This window comes from Laetiporus sulphureus (genome assembly GCF_001632365.1).
Source record: "Laetiporus sulphureus 93-53 unplaced genomic scaffold LAESUscaffold_15, whole genome shotgun sequence".
NCBI lineage: Eukaryota > Fungi > Basidiomycota > Agaricomycetes > Polyporales > Laetiporaceae > Laetiporus > Laetiporus sulphureus.
In genome coordinates this window covers 438,472-453,001 of record NW_024468524.1, presented here as the reverse complement: position 1 = coordinate 453,001, position 14,530 = coordinate 438,472, and the positions used below count along the sequence as shown (strand labels likewise).

At 52.7% G+C, this 14,530-nt stretch overlaps 7 protein-coding genes across 7 annotated transcripts; 3 read left to right on the top strand and 4 right to left on the bottom strand.

The window, feature by feature from the left end:
• Positions 1 to 141: 141 nt before the first annotated feature.
• LAESUDRAFT_651319 (arginine biosynthesis bifunctional protein ArgJ beta chain) lies at positions 142 to 1,805 on the bottom strand (the record flags this gene model as incomplete). The annotated part of the gene is made up of 4 exons (XM_040904299.1): positions 142 to 177; positions 244 to 490; positions 643 to 734; positions 789 to 1,805. The coding sequence occupies 4 exons, from the start codon at positions 1,803 to 1,805 to the stop codon at positions 142 to 144; spliced, it is 1,392 nt and encodes a 463-aa protein (XP_040765236.1).
• Positions 1,806 to 2,275: 470 nt separating this feature from the next.
• On the top strand, positions 2,276 to 2,950 carry LAESUDRAFT_736426 (60S ribosomal protein L33-A-like protein; the record flags this gene model as incomplete). Its single annotated transcript, XM_040910690.1, has 5 exons — positions 2,276 to 2,278; positions 2,484 to 2,594; positions 2,652 to 2,716; positions 2,778 to 2,871; positions 2,927 to 2,950. 5 exons carry the CDS (start codon positions 2,276 to 2,278, stop codon positions 2,948 to 2,950), a joined length of 297 nt encoding a protein of 98 aa, XP_040765235.1.
• Positions 2,951 to 5,129: 2,179 nt separating this feature from the next.
• On the top strand, positions 5,130 to 6,009 carry LAESUDRAFT_724952 (uncharacterized protein; the record flags this gene model as incomplete). The annotated part of the gene is made up of 2 exons (XM_040908726.1): positions 5,130 to 5,167; positions 5,228 to 6,009. A coding segment is annotated over exon 2 (521 nt), but the record flags the coding sequence as incomplete, so codon positions are not given.
• A 1,861-nt stretch (positions 6,010 to 7,870) lies between these two features.
• On the top strand, positions 7,871 to 8,717 carry LAESUDRAFT_724950 (uncharacterized protein). Its single transcript, XM_040908725.1, has 2 exons — positions 7,871 to 7,908; positions 7,969 to 8,717. Exon 2 carries the CDS (start codon positions 7,993 to 7,995, stop codon positions 8,515 to 8,517), a length of 525 nt encoding a protein of 174 aa, XP_040765233.1. The 5' UTR covers positions 7,871 to 7,908; positions 7,969 to 7,992; the 3' UTR covers positions 8,518 to 8,717.
• LAESUDRAFT_112488 (uncharacterized protein) lies at positions 8,395 to 9,117 on the bottom strand. The gene is made up of 2 exons (XM_040901211.1): positions 8,716 to 9,117; positions 8,395 to 8,619 (listed from the first exon to the last, which is right to left on the bottom strand). The coding sequence occupies exons 1-2, from the start codon at positions 9,020 to 9,022 to the stop codon at positions 8,510 to 8,512; spliced, it is 417 nt and encodes a 138-aa protein (XP_040765232.1). The 5' UTR covers positions 9,023 to 9,117; the 3' UTR covers positions 8,395 to 8,509.
• A 1,874-nt stretch (positions 9,118 to 10,991) lies between these two features.
• LAESUDRAFT_111797 (uncharacterized protein) lies at positions 10,992 to 12,361 on the bottom strand. Its single transcript, XM_040901208.1, has 7 exons — positions 12,188 to 12,361; positions 12,022 to 12,137; positions 11,875 to 11,967; positions 11,631 to 11,813; positions 11,475 to 11,570; positions 11,361 to 11,423; positions 10,992 to 11,310 (listed from the first exon to the last, which is right to left on the bottom strand). Exons 1-7 carry the CDS (start codon positions 12,207 to 12,209, stop codon positions 11,035 to 11,037), a joined length of 849 nt encoding a protein of 282 aa, XP_040765231.1. The 5' UTR covers positions 12,210 to 12,361; the 3' UTR covers positions 10,992 to 11,034.
• A 152-nt stretch (positions 12,362 to 12,513) lies between these two features.
• Positions 12,514 to 14,522, bottom strand: LAESUDRAFT_698797 (uncharacterized protein; the record flags this gene model as incomplete). The annotated part of the gene is made up of 10 exons (XM_040906357.1): positions 14,288 to 14,522; positions 14,156 to 14,220; positions 14,002 to 14,091; positions 13,838 to 13,939; positions 13,675 to 13,786; positions 13,532 to 13,624; positions 13,199 to 13,475; positions 13,002 to 13,146; positions 12,672 to 12,948; positions 12,514 to 12,614 (listed from the first exon to the last, which is right to left on the bottom strand). The coding sequence occupies exons 1-10, from the start codon at positions 14,430 to 14,432 to the stop codon at positions 12,514 to 12,516; spliced, it is 1,407 nt and encodes a 468-aa protein (XP_040765230.1). The 5' UTR covers positions 14,433 to 14,522.
• Positions 14,523 to 14,530: the final 8 nt, after the last annotated feature.

Sequence of the window (14,530 nt, the reverse complement as noted above, 5' to 3'; positions counted from 1 at the left end):
AATTGTTTTTAGATCCGAACTGTGATAGGCGGACATATACCCGGAGCCCGTAGCTTGTATTCACTGTTATGCTTTCGTTCTGCTCTCCAAGCTCAGAGTATATTTGCGAGAGTGTCGCATATCCAAGCTAGTATCTCGTGTCTAACTCCTGTAGTCCCCGTTAATCCTGACGTAGTCCTGCAGTGCGCACGTCGATGTCAGCAGACTGCCTAGTCAGGCGACAAACGGTTGAGGCACACTTACATAGCTGAAATCACACGTCCAGTACTTCGCACTCTCCTTCCCGATACCGAGCTGGACGCGCACCTCCAGGTCTTCTACACTGAGAATCTCCTTCGCGCGGGCCTCGTCGACCATTTCGGGCTCGCCGTTCACGAGAAGCGGGAGCACTGGTGAGCCATCCGTGGGGATGAATGAAACGCTGACGCGCTTCGGGTCAAGCGGTGTCGATAGCGGTACGGAACCTGTCGCAGCTAGGATGCGACCCCAGCTGTATCATCACCATTTTGAGAACACCGTTCATAGCAACCACTGTTGGTAGAATAGCGCTGGAGGACATGTCTCGAAAAAAGAATACAGCGTTCTCGACGCCATGTACTCCAAAGCTTCCTCGAACAGGGGAAGACAAATACAGATACTCACTTGGCATCCTGGCCGTACAGTGCAGTTTTGACTAGCGCAGAAGTGGAGATGCGCGATGCGATAAGGTGAGCATCCGCATATGTTGCGGCACCCTAATCAAAGGTGAGTTCAGAGAGTCAATTTCTTTCGAGAGAAGATTGACAGACCTCCACAGATACCGTGATGAACTTCGTAGCGCCCTCGCCGTCTCTCACTACCAATTGAGCCAAATCCGTCGCGAACGCAGTAAACTCATCCCTGAAAATCTCATAGGCAGCAGGGTCTCGTTCCTCATCGATCTCCTCCAGTATACCCGACCCGGTGACAGCAGCGCCGTTCGCAAGCACCAGGATCGTGTCATTCGTCGACATGTCGCCATCAACGCTGATCGAGTTGAAGCTGCGGTCCACTGCATACGTGAGGGCAGATTGCAGACTGCGCCTTGAGACGGCCGCATCGGTCAAGATGCATCCAAGCAAAGTCGCGTGCAGCTGTCCAATGGTCCTGGGCGGACCCATGTCCGGGTGGATCATCCCTGCGCCCTTGTCCATCCCCGCCATACGATATTCCTTCCCATTGATCGTGAAGGTGCGCGCACGCAGTTTCGGAAATGTGTCCGTGGTCATCAATGCCTTCGCCGCCCTCTCCCATGCGTCGAACGTCGACCCAAGACTGTTATTCTGAGCGGCCTGGGACTGGATTCCTGCAATAATTTTTGCAATGGGCAGATATTGACCAATGACACCGGTGGACATCACCAACGTCTGGTTTGCTCCTGCCTTGTCTGCGCCGGAGAGCGCGTCAGTGGCACGAACCATCGCCCATGCGTCCTCCATGCCCTGTTTTCCTGTCACAGCGTTAGCACACCCGCTGTTGACCACGACAGCTCGGGCGGTCCCTCCATTGCGCTGAAGCACCTCTTCTGATACCACAACTGGCGCGGCCTTGAAAGCGTTGCGCGTGAAGCACGCCGCAGCCGATGCTGGGTCGGGGGTCGTAGACAAGATCAGCGCAAGGTCGAGTGCTCCTGTTTTCTTCACGCCAGCGTGAAGACCGGTCAGGACGTAGCCCCTGGGGAACGCATGGTCGGGAATCGGGGCGTGGTGGTGAGCTTTTGGTGGGATAGGCCTCGGGGTGATGGTGGACGAGAAACGCTTCCACAGGGCAGGCAGCCGGCCAGCCATGAGTGTGTCGACGAGAGAGTTCACTGCTCTTCGGCCGGCTTTTATGGACGAGCAGCGAGCAAATAATGTGGCTATATTCACGCAATGACTCCGCGTACAATCTCCAATAGTATATTCCCCGCGACTGAAGGCTTGTCGAAGTACAAATCGAAGCAAGCAGACTGTAATGCAGAAAGCAAACCGAGGGGATGACTCGCTCTCCCACCGCTCCGTTACTCGTGATCGTCGAAGCGCAGACGACGGCCGAGTGCAGCTCTGCACTGCGTCGGTGGTTGAGGGGACATAGCCACTCACGCGCGCGAAGAAAAAGGTCGGGTAGTTCCCACAGTCATAGATTTCCCGATTAGGAGTGCATTATTCCCACCGGCTATTGTTCGGCGCTAGCGCAAAGTTTGGCGGCATCCTCAAGACACTCGATAACGGCCGGGACGACGACGAAAATGGGATCAACAAGGTGAGCTCTGTTCCGCATGGTGCTAGAGGGCCGTAGGATGCTGGCGGGACAATCTGGTGAATGCGCGGGACGTGGAAGTGGGTGGATGGACAATCGATACAACGGATGACGCTACTGCGCTACTCTCCTCTTCCACTCGGCTCCCTGCTCTATGCTCTCTGCACGCGCATCTGGACCGACTTTGACTCACTCGTGACTACCTGTACCTCAGAACTTATTGCAAGGGGCGCGTCCTCGGCCATAAGCGCGCCAAGCGCAACACCCGTCCTAACACCTCTCTCGTCCAGATTGAGGGCGTCTCAACGAAGGAGGAGGCGCAGTTCTACCTCGGAAAAGTCTGTATTGCTCATGGAATGGAACCGTCTCGTTCTTATTCGGTAATGGTTTTGTAGCGTGTTGCGTACGTTTACCGGGCGAAGCGGGAGATTCAGGGCTCGAAGATCCGGGTGATGTGGGGGTGCGTGCGATCATATTCTGCAAGAGTTCCGTGCATCCTCATGTTCTTTCTTGTTATACAGCCGTGTCACCCGTCCTCACGGCAACTCCGGTGCTGTAAAAGCGAAGTTCAGGTCGAACTTGCCCCCTCACGCATTCGGTGCGAGCGTCCGAGTGGTATGTCTCACACTCATGTCCTGCGCGGCCTGGTTGCTCATCACACTTACCACAGATGCTGTACCCTTCTACGATCTGATTCTTGTACTGTTCTTCTCGCATTTCTGGCATCTTTCTATGTGTCGTTGTAGTGCAATCTGACATGCACTCATTGCCTGCATCTTGACTGATCGTCCATTGAAAGTATCGTCGATAAACCAGCCACATCATGTGAAAGATGCTGCGCGAAGCCGCAACACGAGATTGCGATGCACAACCCACCTTGGAGTTGTAGGAAGGATCATCGAATTCTCCTGGTGTTGAGGGAAGACGAGCACTAAGTATACACGGATCTGTACAACGTCAACTAGCCCACTGGCGTGAATGTACAGTGAGCTAAAATGGCAGATACCAAACATTTCCGTGGATAATGATGCACCAAATCCACTACCTTTCAATAATCTCGCAAAGCCATGCGGACCACCAAAAAAAATTGTAAGCTTGTAATTTGATGTCAACTTTTCAGCACAAGATCTCGATCTGCACGAAGTGAGACCACATAGGCGAGATGGTACTTCTTAATTCGAGGGACCTCGCGGTCAAAGCTTGATCCATATTTCGCTCTAGAGAGTCTCACAGGAATGTTACAAGACTGCCATGATGGTTTTGGTCCTGTGTCGTGTCGAGGGAAGTTATGCACATATGTCGCAGGCCAAAGGTCTGATTTTGGCACGGCGACGTAGTGCACGGTGGGATACAAAACAACATTGCCAATTTGCTCCGTACTTAGAACCAGTGAAGTTGACTTGTATCATGGCGACGCTTAGCTGCCACACGTGCAAAACATGCCTAACCTCTGCTGTTTGTATTAGCAATACAAGGAATTAAGCGTTCAGGAGACTACTCTCAACAACATACTATGAGCGAATGAGATACGGGTTGCGTCACATAGTAGCAGCGAGAATGGGTGGCCTTCTAAACATCATGCACTCATGGTCGGATTCATATCAGAGGATTTGTGACGCCACGAACGCCGACATATTCAATGGTGGCTTCATCACCTTCGAAAGTAGCAGACTGGGATGGACTTGCAGAGCTGTCTACTTTCCGTTTCGCCAGCCAGCGCGCTGACATAGTGGGCGGCTTCCGTGCACGTTGTAGGCCGGCGGTCTAGAAATTGATCCGTGCGAAAATGCTTCCGCCAGGGCCTTTTGTTGGGAGATCAGCGCTTATCAGCACTAGCCATAATAGGGATGTCAAAGCCCGAGCCACCGTGCTATAAAGGCGCGCCCCAACTCCAACTAAACGCAGCACCTTTCTTCCTGCCCTTCTCAGAGTGCACAGAATATTCTCGCTGCAGCCCATCAGCTATCACACTCCCCCATCTCTACTCACATTGCACAACTTACTGCTGCACACTAGCCACTCGGTGAGACCTAGTCGCGTCCGTTGTCCTTTGTCCTCGTTGACCTATTCCCATTGCCCATCCTCTCGGCGCTGACAGATATCATAATGAACTTCGAAGCTATTCTTGCGTGGGTACGCTCGGTCGAGACGTCTGAGCATAGTCCGCCTCTCTGTCATCCCAGGCCACAGCAGACGCGGGCCAACTTCGCCGACATCTTGGATGGCGAGTGGGAGATTTCCAACTACGGAACATTACAACACATAACAAAGAAGAGCGAGTGCATCTCCAGTCAGGTAATCGCCACAATTTTGTTATGTATTGAATGCTCACCTCTTTCGGATAGGCAGCCACAGAGCTCTACGACGCGCCGATAATTGGGTTGTCGGTCCCATCCGAGGCTTCACCACTTCCGACCAAGCATGCAAAGTTCTCGATGAAGCCGAAGGAGATGCTTAGCGGGGAGGACAAGATTTATTGTTCGCACAGTGAGGTGGGGTCTGAAATCCAGAAGGTGAGTCTATTGCACATCACACCCTTGCAACATACTGACGACGCGTCATTAGACCACGAAAGAGATCCCGTACGAGGTATTCGCTGAAACCGAACTCGCGAGCTGGAAGCGCCTCTTCTGGGATCATTATGACGAGCGCAAGACGATGCTCTACGCCGATCCGAACTACGTGTATGAGTGGCCGGTAAGTTGATTTATCGTCGACTTGATACGGGAGAGAGAAGCCAATAACATTGATTCAGCCTATTACCCCGGGCGTCAAGGCTGCTATGGATCCTACCGCCCTCAATACCGACCTAGCTAACAGCTTTGTCGGTGAATCATTGTTATCCGCGCTTGACGCAGATGGCACTTGGGATCGCCGAGGAGGTCTTGAAGGCGAATGTGAGGGAGACGCACTACGGAATGACCCGCAGCTGGTAAGTACATATGACTGTTGTCTTGTTAGCGCCACTCACGAAGATGCGCAGGCGCAGATGCGGATGAAGGGCAGCGTAGTCGAGAAGACTACGATTCTTCTGCCAAAGGAAGAAGCGACCGCCGCCTGGCCGGACGCGTCTTCATTCTCTGTCCCTGACTCGCGCATGGGCCTCAGCTGGTACGACATCGCCGGGTACGGCACGTCGGTCTGGGCTCGCACCGCGTCCGAGTTGTTGACTATGAACCATCCGGCATCCGCGACTCCCACCGCCAGCTCTCCATCCCCTGACCATTCCCCGCTGACGGTGGCCTCGTCTCCGACGATCTCATCGAATACGAGTCCGCGCACTTCATCCATCGACGTCGACTTTGAGCTGCTTGACGACAAAGCTGAGAAGGAGTGTCGAGTCAAGGAGCGCTCAGAGACGACGGAGCCGTTGACGAATGTCTTTGAGCCAAGGGAGCCGTCCACGTACGAGGTGGCGGCTGAGATCTTCACGCTATTCCCAGCGACGGAGGCAGGCACGGAATACTGTTCCAAGCTGTTTGACGTCCCTTTGCAGATCGCTGGAGATGGTGCTAATTAAGAGTGGACGGTTTGAGGATGTGACGCTTGACGCGTTGACGGATAGCGAATGGATGGCGGAAGAATGCCTGAGGGTAAAGTGTAGAGATCCTGACGGTGCGACTACTTATCATGATGACCCGTAGTTCGTCGCGAATGTAAATAGCGCCTGTAATTTTGTATGTTGCTTTTCAGACCAAACATTTGCACTCGTCGCATCTTCGCGTCCTTCAGCTTCCCGCCACCCTAGATTCACCTCCATCGTCCTTGTGTCTTTGAACGCATCGCAAGACCTGCAGTTTCTTCGACGACCATCGAGGTGAGCGCGCCGCATCCTGTCGTGCGGCGTCACTCAGATGGCTCCTCATCGTTATCCAAGAATTCACGATAAGCCTGGCAAGTTCACCCGCTGGGCTCGCTCCGTCGAGACGGTCCGTAACCCGCGACTTTGCATCCTCGAGCGCAGCCACGACCGAAACGCGCAAATGTCGAGGAGGTTCTGGACCACCCTCAAAAAGATACACGTCGAAACAAATAACGCGTACGACGCGTCCAGCGACGCTGAGAATGCGGCGCAGGCGGAGCAATCGGTCGACGATAATCGAATGCTTGCCATAATGCTAAAGTTCAGTCCTCGCCGTCAGTTCTAATCGACCGATGGACAATTTTGTGTGCCTATGTCGCCGACTGGGATAAGCTCTACTGAAAGCTTGCCGGACTGAGTTCAAGTATTGGCAAGACCTAGAGCAAACACGCTGAATCTGACGAGGAGGTTAATACATCAGCGATAGATCGCTGATACGTAGAAGAGGGCCCACAGATTTTACGCACCGGGCGCTCAGAATCGGATTCATATCAAAGGATTTGTGACGCAGCGAACGCCGACATATGCAATGGTGGCTCTATCACCTTCGAAAGTAGCAGACTGGGATGGACTTGCAGAGCTGTCTACTTTCCGTTTCGCCAGCCATCGCGCTGACATAGTGGGCGGCTTCCATGCACGTTGTGGGTCGGGGTTTAGAAATTGATCCGTGCGAAAATGCTTCCGCCAGGGCCTTTTGTTGGGAGATCAGCGCTTATCAGCACTAGCCATAGTAGGGATGTCAAAGCCCGAGTCACCGTGCTATAAAGGCGCGCCCCAATTCCAACTCAACGCAGCACCTTTCTTCCTGCCCTTCTCAGAGTGCACAGAATATTCTCGCTGCAGCCCATCAGCTATCACACTCCCCCATCTCTACTCACATCTCACAACGTACTAGCCACTCGGTGAGACCTAGTCGCATCCGTTGTCCTTTGTTCTCGTTGACCTCTTCCCATTGCCCATCCTCTCGGCGCTACCAGGTATCGCTATGAACTTCAAGGCCATTCTTGCGTGGGCACGCTCGGTCGAGACGTCTGAGCATAGTCTGCCTCTGTGTCATCCCAGGCCACAGCAGAGGCGGGCCAACTTTGCCGACATCTTGGACGGCGAATGGGAGTTTTCCAACTATGGAACAGTTCAACACATAACAAAGGAGAGCGAGTGCATCTGCAGTCAGGTAACCACCACAACTTTGTTATGTATTGAATGCTCACCTCATTGGGGTAGGCAGCCACAGAGCTCTACGACGCACCGATAAGTGGGTCGTCGGTTCCATCCGAGGCGTCATCACTTCCGACCAACCATGCAAAGTTCTCGATGAAGCCGAAGGAGATGCTTAGCGGGGAGGACAAGATTTATTGTTCGCACAGTGAGGTGGGGTCTGAAATCCAGAAGGTGAGTCTATTGCACATCACCCCCTTGCAACATACTGACGACGCGTCATTAGACCACGAAAGAGATTCCCTACGAGGTATTCGCTGAGACCGAGCTCGCGAGCTGGAAGCGCCTCTTCTGGGATCACTATGACGAGCGCAAGACGATGCTCTACGCCGACCCGAACTACGTGTATGAGTGGCCAGTGAGTTGATTGATCGTCGACTTGATACGAGAGAGAGAAGCTAATTGCCTTGTTTCAGCCTATCACCCCGGGCGTCAAGGCTGCCATGGACCCTACCGTCCTCAATACCGAGCTAGCTAACAGCCTTGTCGGTGAATCATTGTTATCCGCGCTTGACGCAGATGGCACTTGGGATCGCCGAGGAGGTCTTGAAGGCGAATGTGAGGGAGACGCACTACAGAATGACCCGCAGTTGGTAAGTACATATGACTGTTGTCTTGTTAGCGCCACTCACGAAGATGCGCAGGCGCAGATGCGGATGAAGGGTAGCGTAGTCGAGAAGACTACGATTCTTCTGCCAAAGGAAGAAGCGACCGCCGCCTGGCCGGACGCGTCTTCATTCTCTGTCCCTGACTCGCGCATGGGCCTCAGCTGGTACGACATCGCCGGGTACGGCACGTCGGTCTGGGCTCGCACCGCGTCCGAGTTGTTGACTATGAACCATCCGGCATCCGCAACTTGCTCCGCCAGCTCTCCATCCCCCGACCATTCCCCGTTGACGGTGGCCTCGTCTCCGACGATCTCATCGACTACGAGTCCGCGCACTTCATCCATCGACGTCGACTTTGAGCCGCTTGACGACAAGGCTGAGAAGGAGTGTCGAGTCAAGGAGCGCTCAGAGGCGATGGAGACGTTGACGAACGTCTTTGAGCCAAGCGAGCCATCCACGTACGAGGTGGCGGCTGAGACTTTCTCGCTGTCCCCGGCGACCAAGACAGGCATGGAATACTGTTCCGTGATGTCTGACGCCCCTTTGCAGATCGCTGGAGATGGTGCTAATTAAGAGTGGACGGTTTGAGGATGTGACGCTTGACGCGTTGACGAACAGCAAATGGGTGGCGGAAGAGTGCCTGAGGGTAAAGCGTAGAGCTCCTGACGATGCGAACTAGTTATCATGATGACCCGTAGTTCGTCGCGAATGTAAATAGCGCCTGTAATTTTGTATCGTGCTTTTCAGACCGAAAAGTTGCACTCGTCGCACCTTGATCGCGTCCTTCAGCTTGCCGACGCCCTGGATTCACCTCCATCGTCCATGCGTCTTTGAATGCATCGCAAGTCCTGCAGTGTCTTCGACGACCATCGAGGTGAGCGCGCCGCATCCTGTCATGCGGCGTCACTGGTGGTGCTGACAAGTCTTCCAAGAGTGGTCCAGAACCTCCTGGACACTTGCGCGTTTCAGTCGTGGTTGCGCTCGAGGATGCAAAGTGGCGGATTACGGACCGTCTCGATGGAGCGAGCCCAGCGGTTGAGCTTGTCAGGCTCATCATGAGGAGCCATGTGGATGACATAACAAAAAAAAAAAAGAAAACAGAGTAAGTTGCGCTAAAATATCGTTGTTGTTACACCCACCTTCTGTGGCCAGACACACGAGGAAATGCTTCTGGCCATCATCAACGTGAACCTACTTGGAGCCAAATAAGGTGGAAAGCTACGTAAAGATACACGTCGAAACAAATAACGCGTACGACGCGTCCAGCGACGCTGAGAATGCAGCGCAGGCCGACCAATCGATCGGTGATAATCGAGTGCTTGCCGTAATGCTAAAGTTCAGTCCTCAACGTCGATTGCAATTGACGAATGGACAATTTTGTGTGCCCTATGTCGCCAACTGGGAGAAATTCAACTGAAAGCTTGCCGGGCTGAGTTTAGGCATTAGCAAGACCTAGGAGCAAGCACGCTGAATCTAACGAGAAGGTTGATACATCAGGATAGACCGTTGATACGTAGAAGAGGGCTCACAGATTTTACGCAGTTGCATGACGTAGCGCCGCCACGTCTGAACCTGAGGACTCCGACGATGACACCGATGTTCCTCCTAGCGAACCGCTTTCGTAGCTGAACGCTGACGAGCCCGTTATAAGCACCACACGAACGAGGACCGGCAGGTCTACGGAGAGCATTTAGCAGACGATAAGCACCAGAAGGCATATTTTACTGTTTTCAAATGACTGGGCACGCACAGACCAGAGACTTCTACACGGACACGATCCTCGATACTGTTTGGGCCGACACTACGAGAGTTGGTGTCCCGCAAGGTTTGTGGCCCGCGACAGGGAACGATGAATGGCCAGCCGTGACTGTGAACGGCTCGTCGACGTGTCCTCCCCCTCGTTCTTACCGCCGCTACCTGATCCAGCCCATCGCCAGCTTTCTCCATGTCATCCTACGCTCCGAGTAGCATTTTTACGAGATGAGACCACCCCGCGGAGCGAGGTCGCCGGGAGAAATGTGCCGGACACCTCGAGATATTGAACGATCTTTTCTTGGAGTGTGATCCCCCTCGAAGGTCGCGACGCTTGTCGGAATCTCTGACCCTCCTGCCGTCTCCGAAGGTTTAATAAGGGAAGTGATGGCTATCCCGAGCTTAACTGACCCTCTAAGCTTGGTGATTGCTATGTTTGAGCTCGTCGTGAATGCGGATATGCACATCGGTGCACAGCAATGAGAGTTGGAGCATCTTGCAACGGCGTGTGCCGGATTCTGATGCCTGCAGGATATCGATCAGGCCCGAAGCGAAGGATACACTAGTACGTATGCCAGTATATTTAAACGACTGTCGATTTGGACCTTGTAAGTATCTCGTATTTGTCGGGTGGTCATGTCTTGCATCTTTTCATCGATCAGATTTTTCACTTTTCATTGTCTCGAAATGCAAGTATTAGTTGCATCGTCCTCGCCGTCATGCAATTGGGACGGCTTGTTTTCGGCGAGAAGGCAGAATGTGTCTGAAAGTTGCAAAGAAAGTTACGTTGACGCCGGCCCGGGCGGAACGCGCTTACTATACCTGTCGCACTTACTTCCTCCCGCCACCTCCCGCCACGTCAGGGCCACAAGTCGTTATAACTTAGCTGCGCCCACGTAAATGATTATGTGAATGAAACTCAACGGCTGCGATGCAGGCATCGCATCCAATGCATTCCCCGCTATGACGGGGGTTGGATTGACTTCAACGTATCCATCACACGGGCAAATTGTACTGGGTCGACCCCGCATAGAACAGGTGCGTCAACTGCTTGCTCCCAAATACGATAATACCGCCATGTTACTCACATCTCAAAGTAGCGAGTGCCATGGCCATTATTAATCCAGGGCCTATCACAATCCTACTCCCGAAAGTCTCAGAGTAGCCGATTTAACATGCAGGTCATGTCTCGATACGACGTTCTTGACCAGCGGTTTCTACATTATGGTGCAGAGCAATTCAAACAAAGTTAACGCCGGTGACTCTATACAGTCGACGATCCTTCGAAGTACTGTACCACAGGATCGGTAGCTACGCGGCTATGTCTTACACTCCCGCTCAATTCTCCTTCAGTAACTCGAGACCAGCCCGTACGATGCGGAATTGGAAGGCCTGAAGGCCTATGTCGTCCTTGAGAAGGGCGTCCCTATCGGAGAGAGTAGCCAGGCCGCGGAGGCACATCAGGTCCACAATACCTGCCTCAAGGAACTTCGCAGTGAGAGCCTCCATGCTCGGATACAGCGAGCTCAAGAAGGCTGCCACCTCGCCTGCCTCCTCAAGCTTCACTGACGGCGACGATCGGGTGGCGCACTGCAACTGCGATGACGTCGCGATCTGGCAGGTCAGGTCAGAACAAGTCATCATAGAGATGTAGTAGTATATACCTCACAAGGCGAACTCTCTCTCTCGGAATCTGTGGCCGATGAGAATCTAGTAGAAACACTTATCTAAAGTCATGCCGTGAGCAAGCATCAACGAGGAAGAAGCATACATCATACTGCGTCAAACTCTTCCTGCGGGATGGCAATTCGCTTTGTCTCCCGGGGCCTGCTCTGAGAGCTTGCCTGAGTCAACGGACGGCCTGCCGCATCGCTCTTAGGCATGTGTCACCATATAAACGGAATACTCTGCAGGTTAGCAAAGTGAATGCTTACCGATGCACCACTTATATCGGGCTCTCCAAAGAACTCATCCAGGGTGAGGTCTATTGGAGAAGCCTCTGATGCCTTGATCTTCAACGTATACTTGTATTTTGTGCGCTCGAGGTGATTTCGCATGAAGAAATCCACCGGCCATGCTCCCTCGTATTGTTTCACAAATGGACAGGTACTAACAACCTACATAATATGATGATCCGACTCGTATGAAGCTCAATGTGATTTCAGCAGCATAATTTACCTTGTCGAAGAACAGGACCCATTTCGCCGGATCCTGGTCACGGAATGTCACTGTTTCGTCTAAATACCGCCCAGAATACGTCCTGCAACATTTCTAAACACAGAGGTATAAGCTGACCTTCTGCAAAACGTACTCAATCCTACTCACCGATAACAATCTGAACAGCGGTGCTGAGGCACCGGAGAAACCCATCGCGCGTGACACCGATTTGACTAAATTGTACGAGCGAGGGCGCGCGAGGGCGTGGCTCGGAATCGTGGCAGCTGAATGGAGGGAAATCAGAAGTGACTAACATACGACTGCTAAAACATACGAGACGATCGCTTGTGTGTCATGATGCTTAGCGGAGGAATGCGATATCTGCACAGACAATGAGCGGCAGTGTTTATTTATCAGAGATGGAGCGTCCTTTAAGCCCAGAGAGGGAGAAGTTGCGAGTGCCGTAACAGTCAGGTGTACGACGTAGATGGTGACTTTGATATCAAATTAGCTCAGTACCGTGTGACTCTTGATCTCGCCTTCTATCGATGTATCTCGGTAGACGCGGTCTTCCATATCGCCGCCAGCAGTCGACTCGAGCTACGTTTTGGAGCCATCAATATTCGAGAAAATATATAAGAAAGCCACCATGACCTCAGGCTACAAGGTCGAGATAGTGCCCAAGAGCGCCTTCCATACAAAAGCTCTTGCATTGCCACTTGCTTCGCAATACTTAGTCATGAAAACATCGTCGTTCGGCACTTCGGCAACACGTGTCAGTCAGCATCACGAAGTGCATCGGCTATGATGGAACGTACCTGAATGAAGGTCTCCCTTCTCTCCCTTGACTTCGCCCGAATGCAGCGCCTGGTCCTCCATCCAGACCTCAAATATCGACGCCGCCTCATTGACAGTCAGCTGAGGTGGAACAGGGAAGTTTTGCAAACCCTGTGCATACTCCACGAACTCGGGCACACGAGCCACATATGGTCCTGCGGGGCGGAACGATGGCAAGCCGAGAGCCTCACGAAGCTCTAGAGGCATCAAGAAGGTCGTATTACCAGTTGATTCGGCACCGAAGATCGCGCCGCGAGGCTGGAGACAATACTGTCAGGATGAGTCAGGATGGGAAAGAGGGATTTACGTACGAATGACTTCTTCCCTCCAGCGTACTCCAGCACCATGCGGGGAATGGCCAAATGATGGGCCATGATGCAATGGTAGTGCTGGTCACGGTAGGTGCTGTAGCGATAAAATCCCTGGATGTCATCAACTGCAAGAAGGACGGGATACCTGTGTGAAAGCTGATCAATGCTCGCAAAGACTGACTTTGGAATGTCCTCACTTGGACTGGCGCGACAGTTCTACCATGAGCGAAGACAGCACCGCAGGGGCAAATTCGGTATTCGCGGTTCCGACGGCGATGAGATTTGGAAGTGGGCTGCCTGATGGCACATGCTGATTGCCATAGACGAATTCCTCCTGCGTTTTGAGGCTTTGCAGAGCTTCACCGTTGACGCTCAAGAATCGGCGCAGAAGTTCGTATGAGGCATCCGGCTGAACGTAGCTTCGAGTCCGAGCATCGTATGAATACGTGGTCGACGAATTGACGAGCTTAATAGCTATGTTGCGTAAGTCGGGAGTGAGTGCGACATGCTATGAGAGGTAATAAACAAACCTCTTGGAATGTACAGAACAATCCAATTGCTATGTGCGGCGTACTCTACCGCCTGCAAGAGCGTAAAGCTCTTTCCGCAGCCTGACGGCCCAGCTGATGGCGTGTTAACGATAACTCAATAAATAATCCCCAACTTCACTAACTCATCACTAGTCTCGTATCCCTGCTTGGTTTGCGACTGGCCGCATCCAGACTGTTGACCGCTTTTAATGTGACATCACGGACGACCGAGCACGGTTTCGATAGAATGCGGAACTTGATAAGACGTTAGGGTCTTGAGCAATCATGAACATTGAATGATCCTACTTCAAGCAGCAGTTGTCTCGGGAGACCGTAAGCACGCATAGCTTCATTCTCCGACTTTGGGAACTGCATAGCGGTTCCCACTGCAGCATCCGTCAACGCTTCCTGGATGACATAAACACAATGCCGTGAGTTCTCAGAGCATGGCATGCGCAATGGGTACGCACGGGAGAATAGAGCGGCAGCTTCAGTTCAGAGCGATAATTCGTCCTGAAAAGAGGACTCGACAACTGGTTGACAGGCAGCGGCAGGTATGTCTAAGACAAGCAAGCATGCAGGAAATTCAGCACCGTGATTCGATAGAGTGGATTACGCGCTCACCCCGATGTCATTGCTCCTACTTTTCTTTTTCTTCTGGTCCTTGCCTTTCCCCTTGAACCCTTGGGCTAAGAGACAACTTTGAGACTTTGTACTCGCAAAGCTTGGACAAAACACGGATTAATGGCTACATACCTGACTGCGTCTTCAACTGCGGCTGCTTATCTTGGGAGGCCCATCGTTTCTGGCTCACGCATGTGAGCGCTGAGTTCGTCCGCGATGCCCCCGCAAGCGTTTCCACTAGAATTCGACTTGACCGAAGTGTCGCAAGTGCAGACATTCTAAGCTAAAAGTCGGGCTGCACGAAGCGCGTACAGGCTGCTCCCAGAGCTAGGCTAGCGGTGGCTGCAGCGAGACGTTGGCAGGACGGAGCAATTC

Bases quoted from the DNA above. Each gene is read 5' to 3' on its own strand.
- LAESUDRAFT_724950 (XM_040908725.1), top strand. From the start codon at position 7,993: ATGAAGGGTAGCGTAGTCGAGAAGACTACGATTCTTCTGCCAAAGGAA.
- LAESUDRAFT_112488 (XM_040901211.1), bottom strand. From the start codon at position 9,022: ATGTCATCCACATGGCTCCTCATGATGAGCCTGACAAGCTCAACCGCT. The intron at 8,620-8,715 runs GTGCGACGAGTG...CATGATAACTAG, and splicing joins AGCTGAAGGACGCGATCAAG to TTCGCATCGTCAGGAGCTCT.
- LAESUDRAFT_111797 (XM_040901208.1), bottom strand. From the start codon at position 12,209: ATGACACACAAGCGATCGTCTC. The intron at 11,571-11,630 runs GTAAGCATTCAC...CACATGCCTAAG, and splicing joins CCGATATAAGTGGTGCATCG to AGCGATGCGGCAGGCCGTCC. The intron at 11,311-11,360 runs GTATATACTACT...CTGACCTGCCAG, and splicing joins GAGAGAGTTCGCCTTGTGAG to ATCGCGACGTCATCGCAGTT.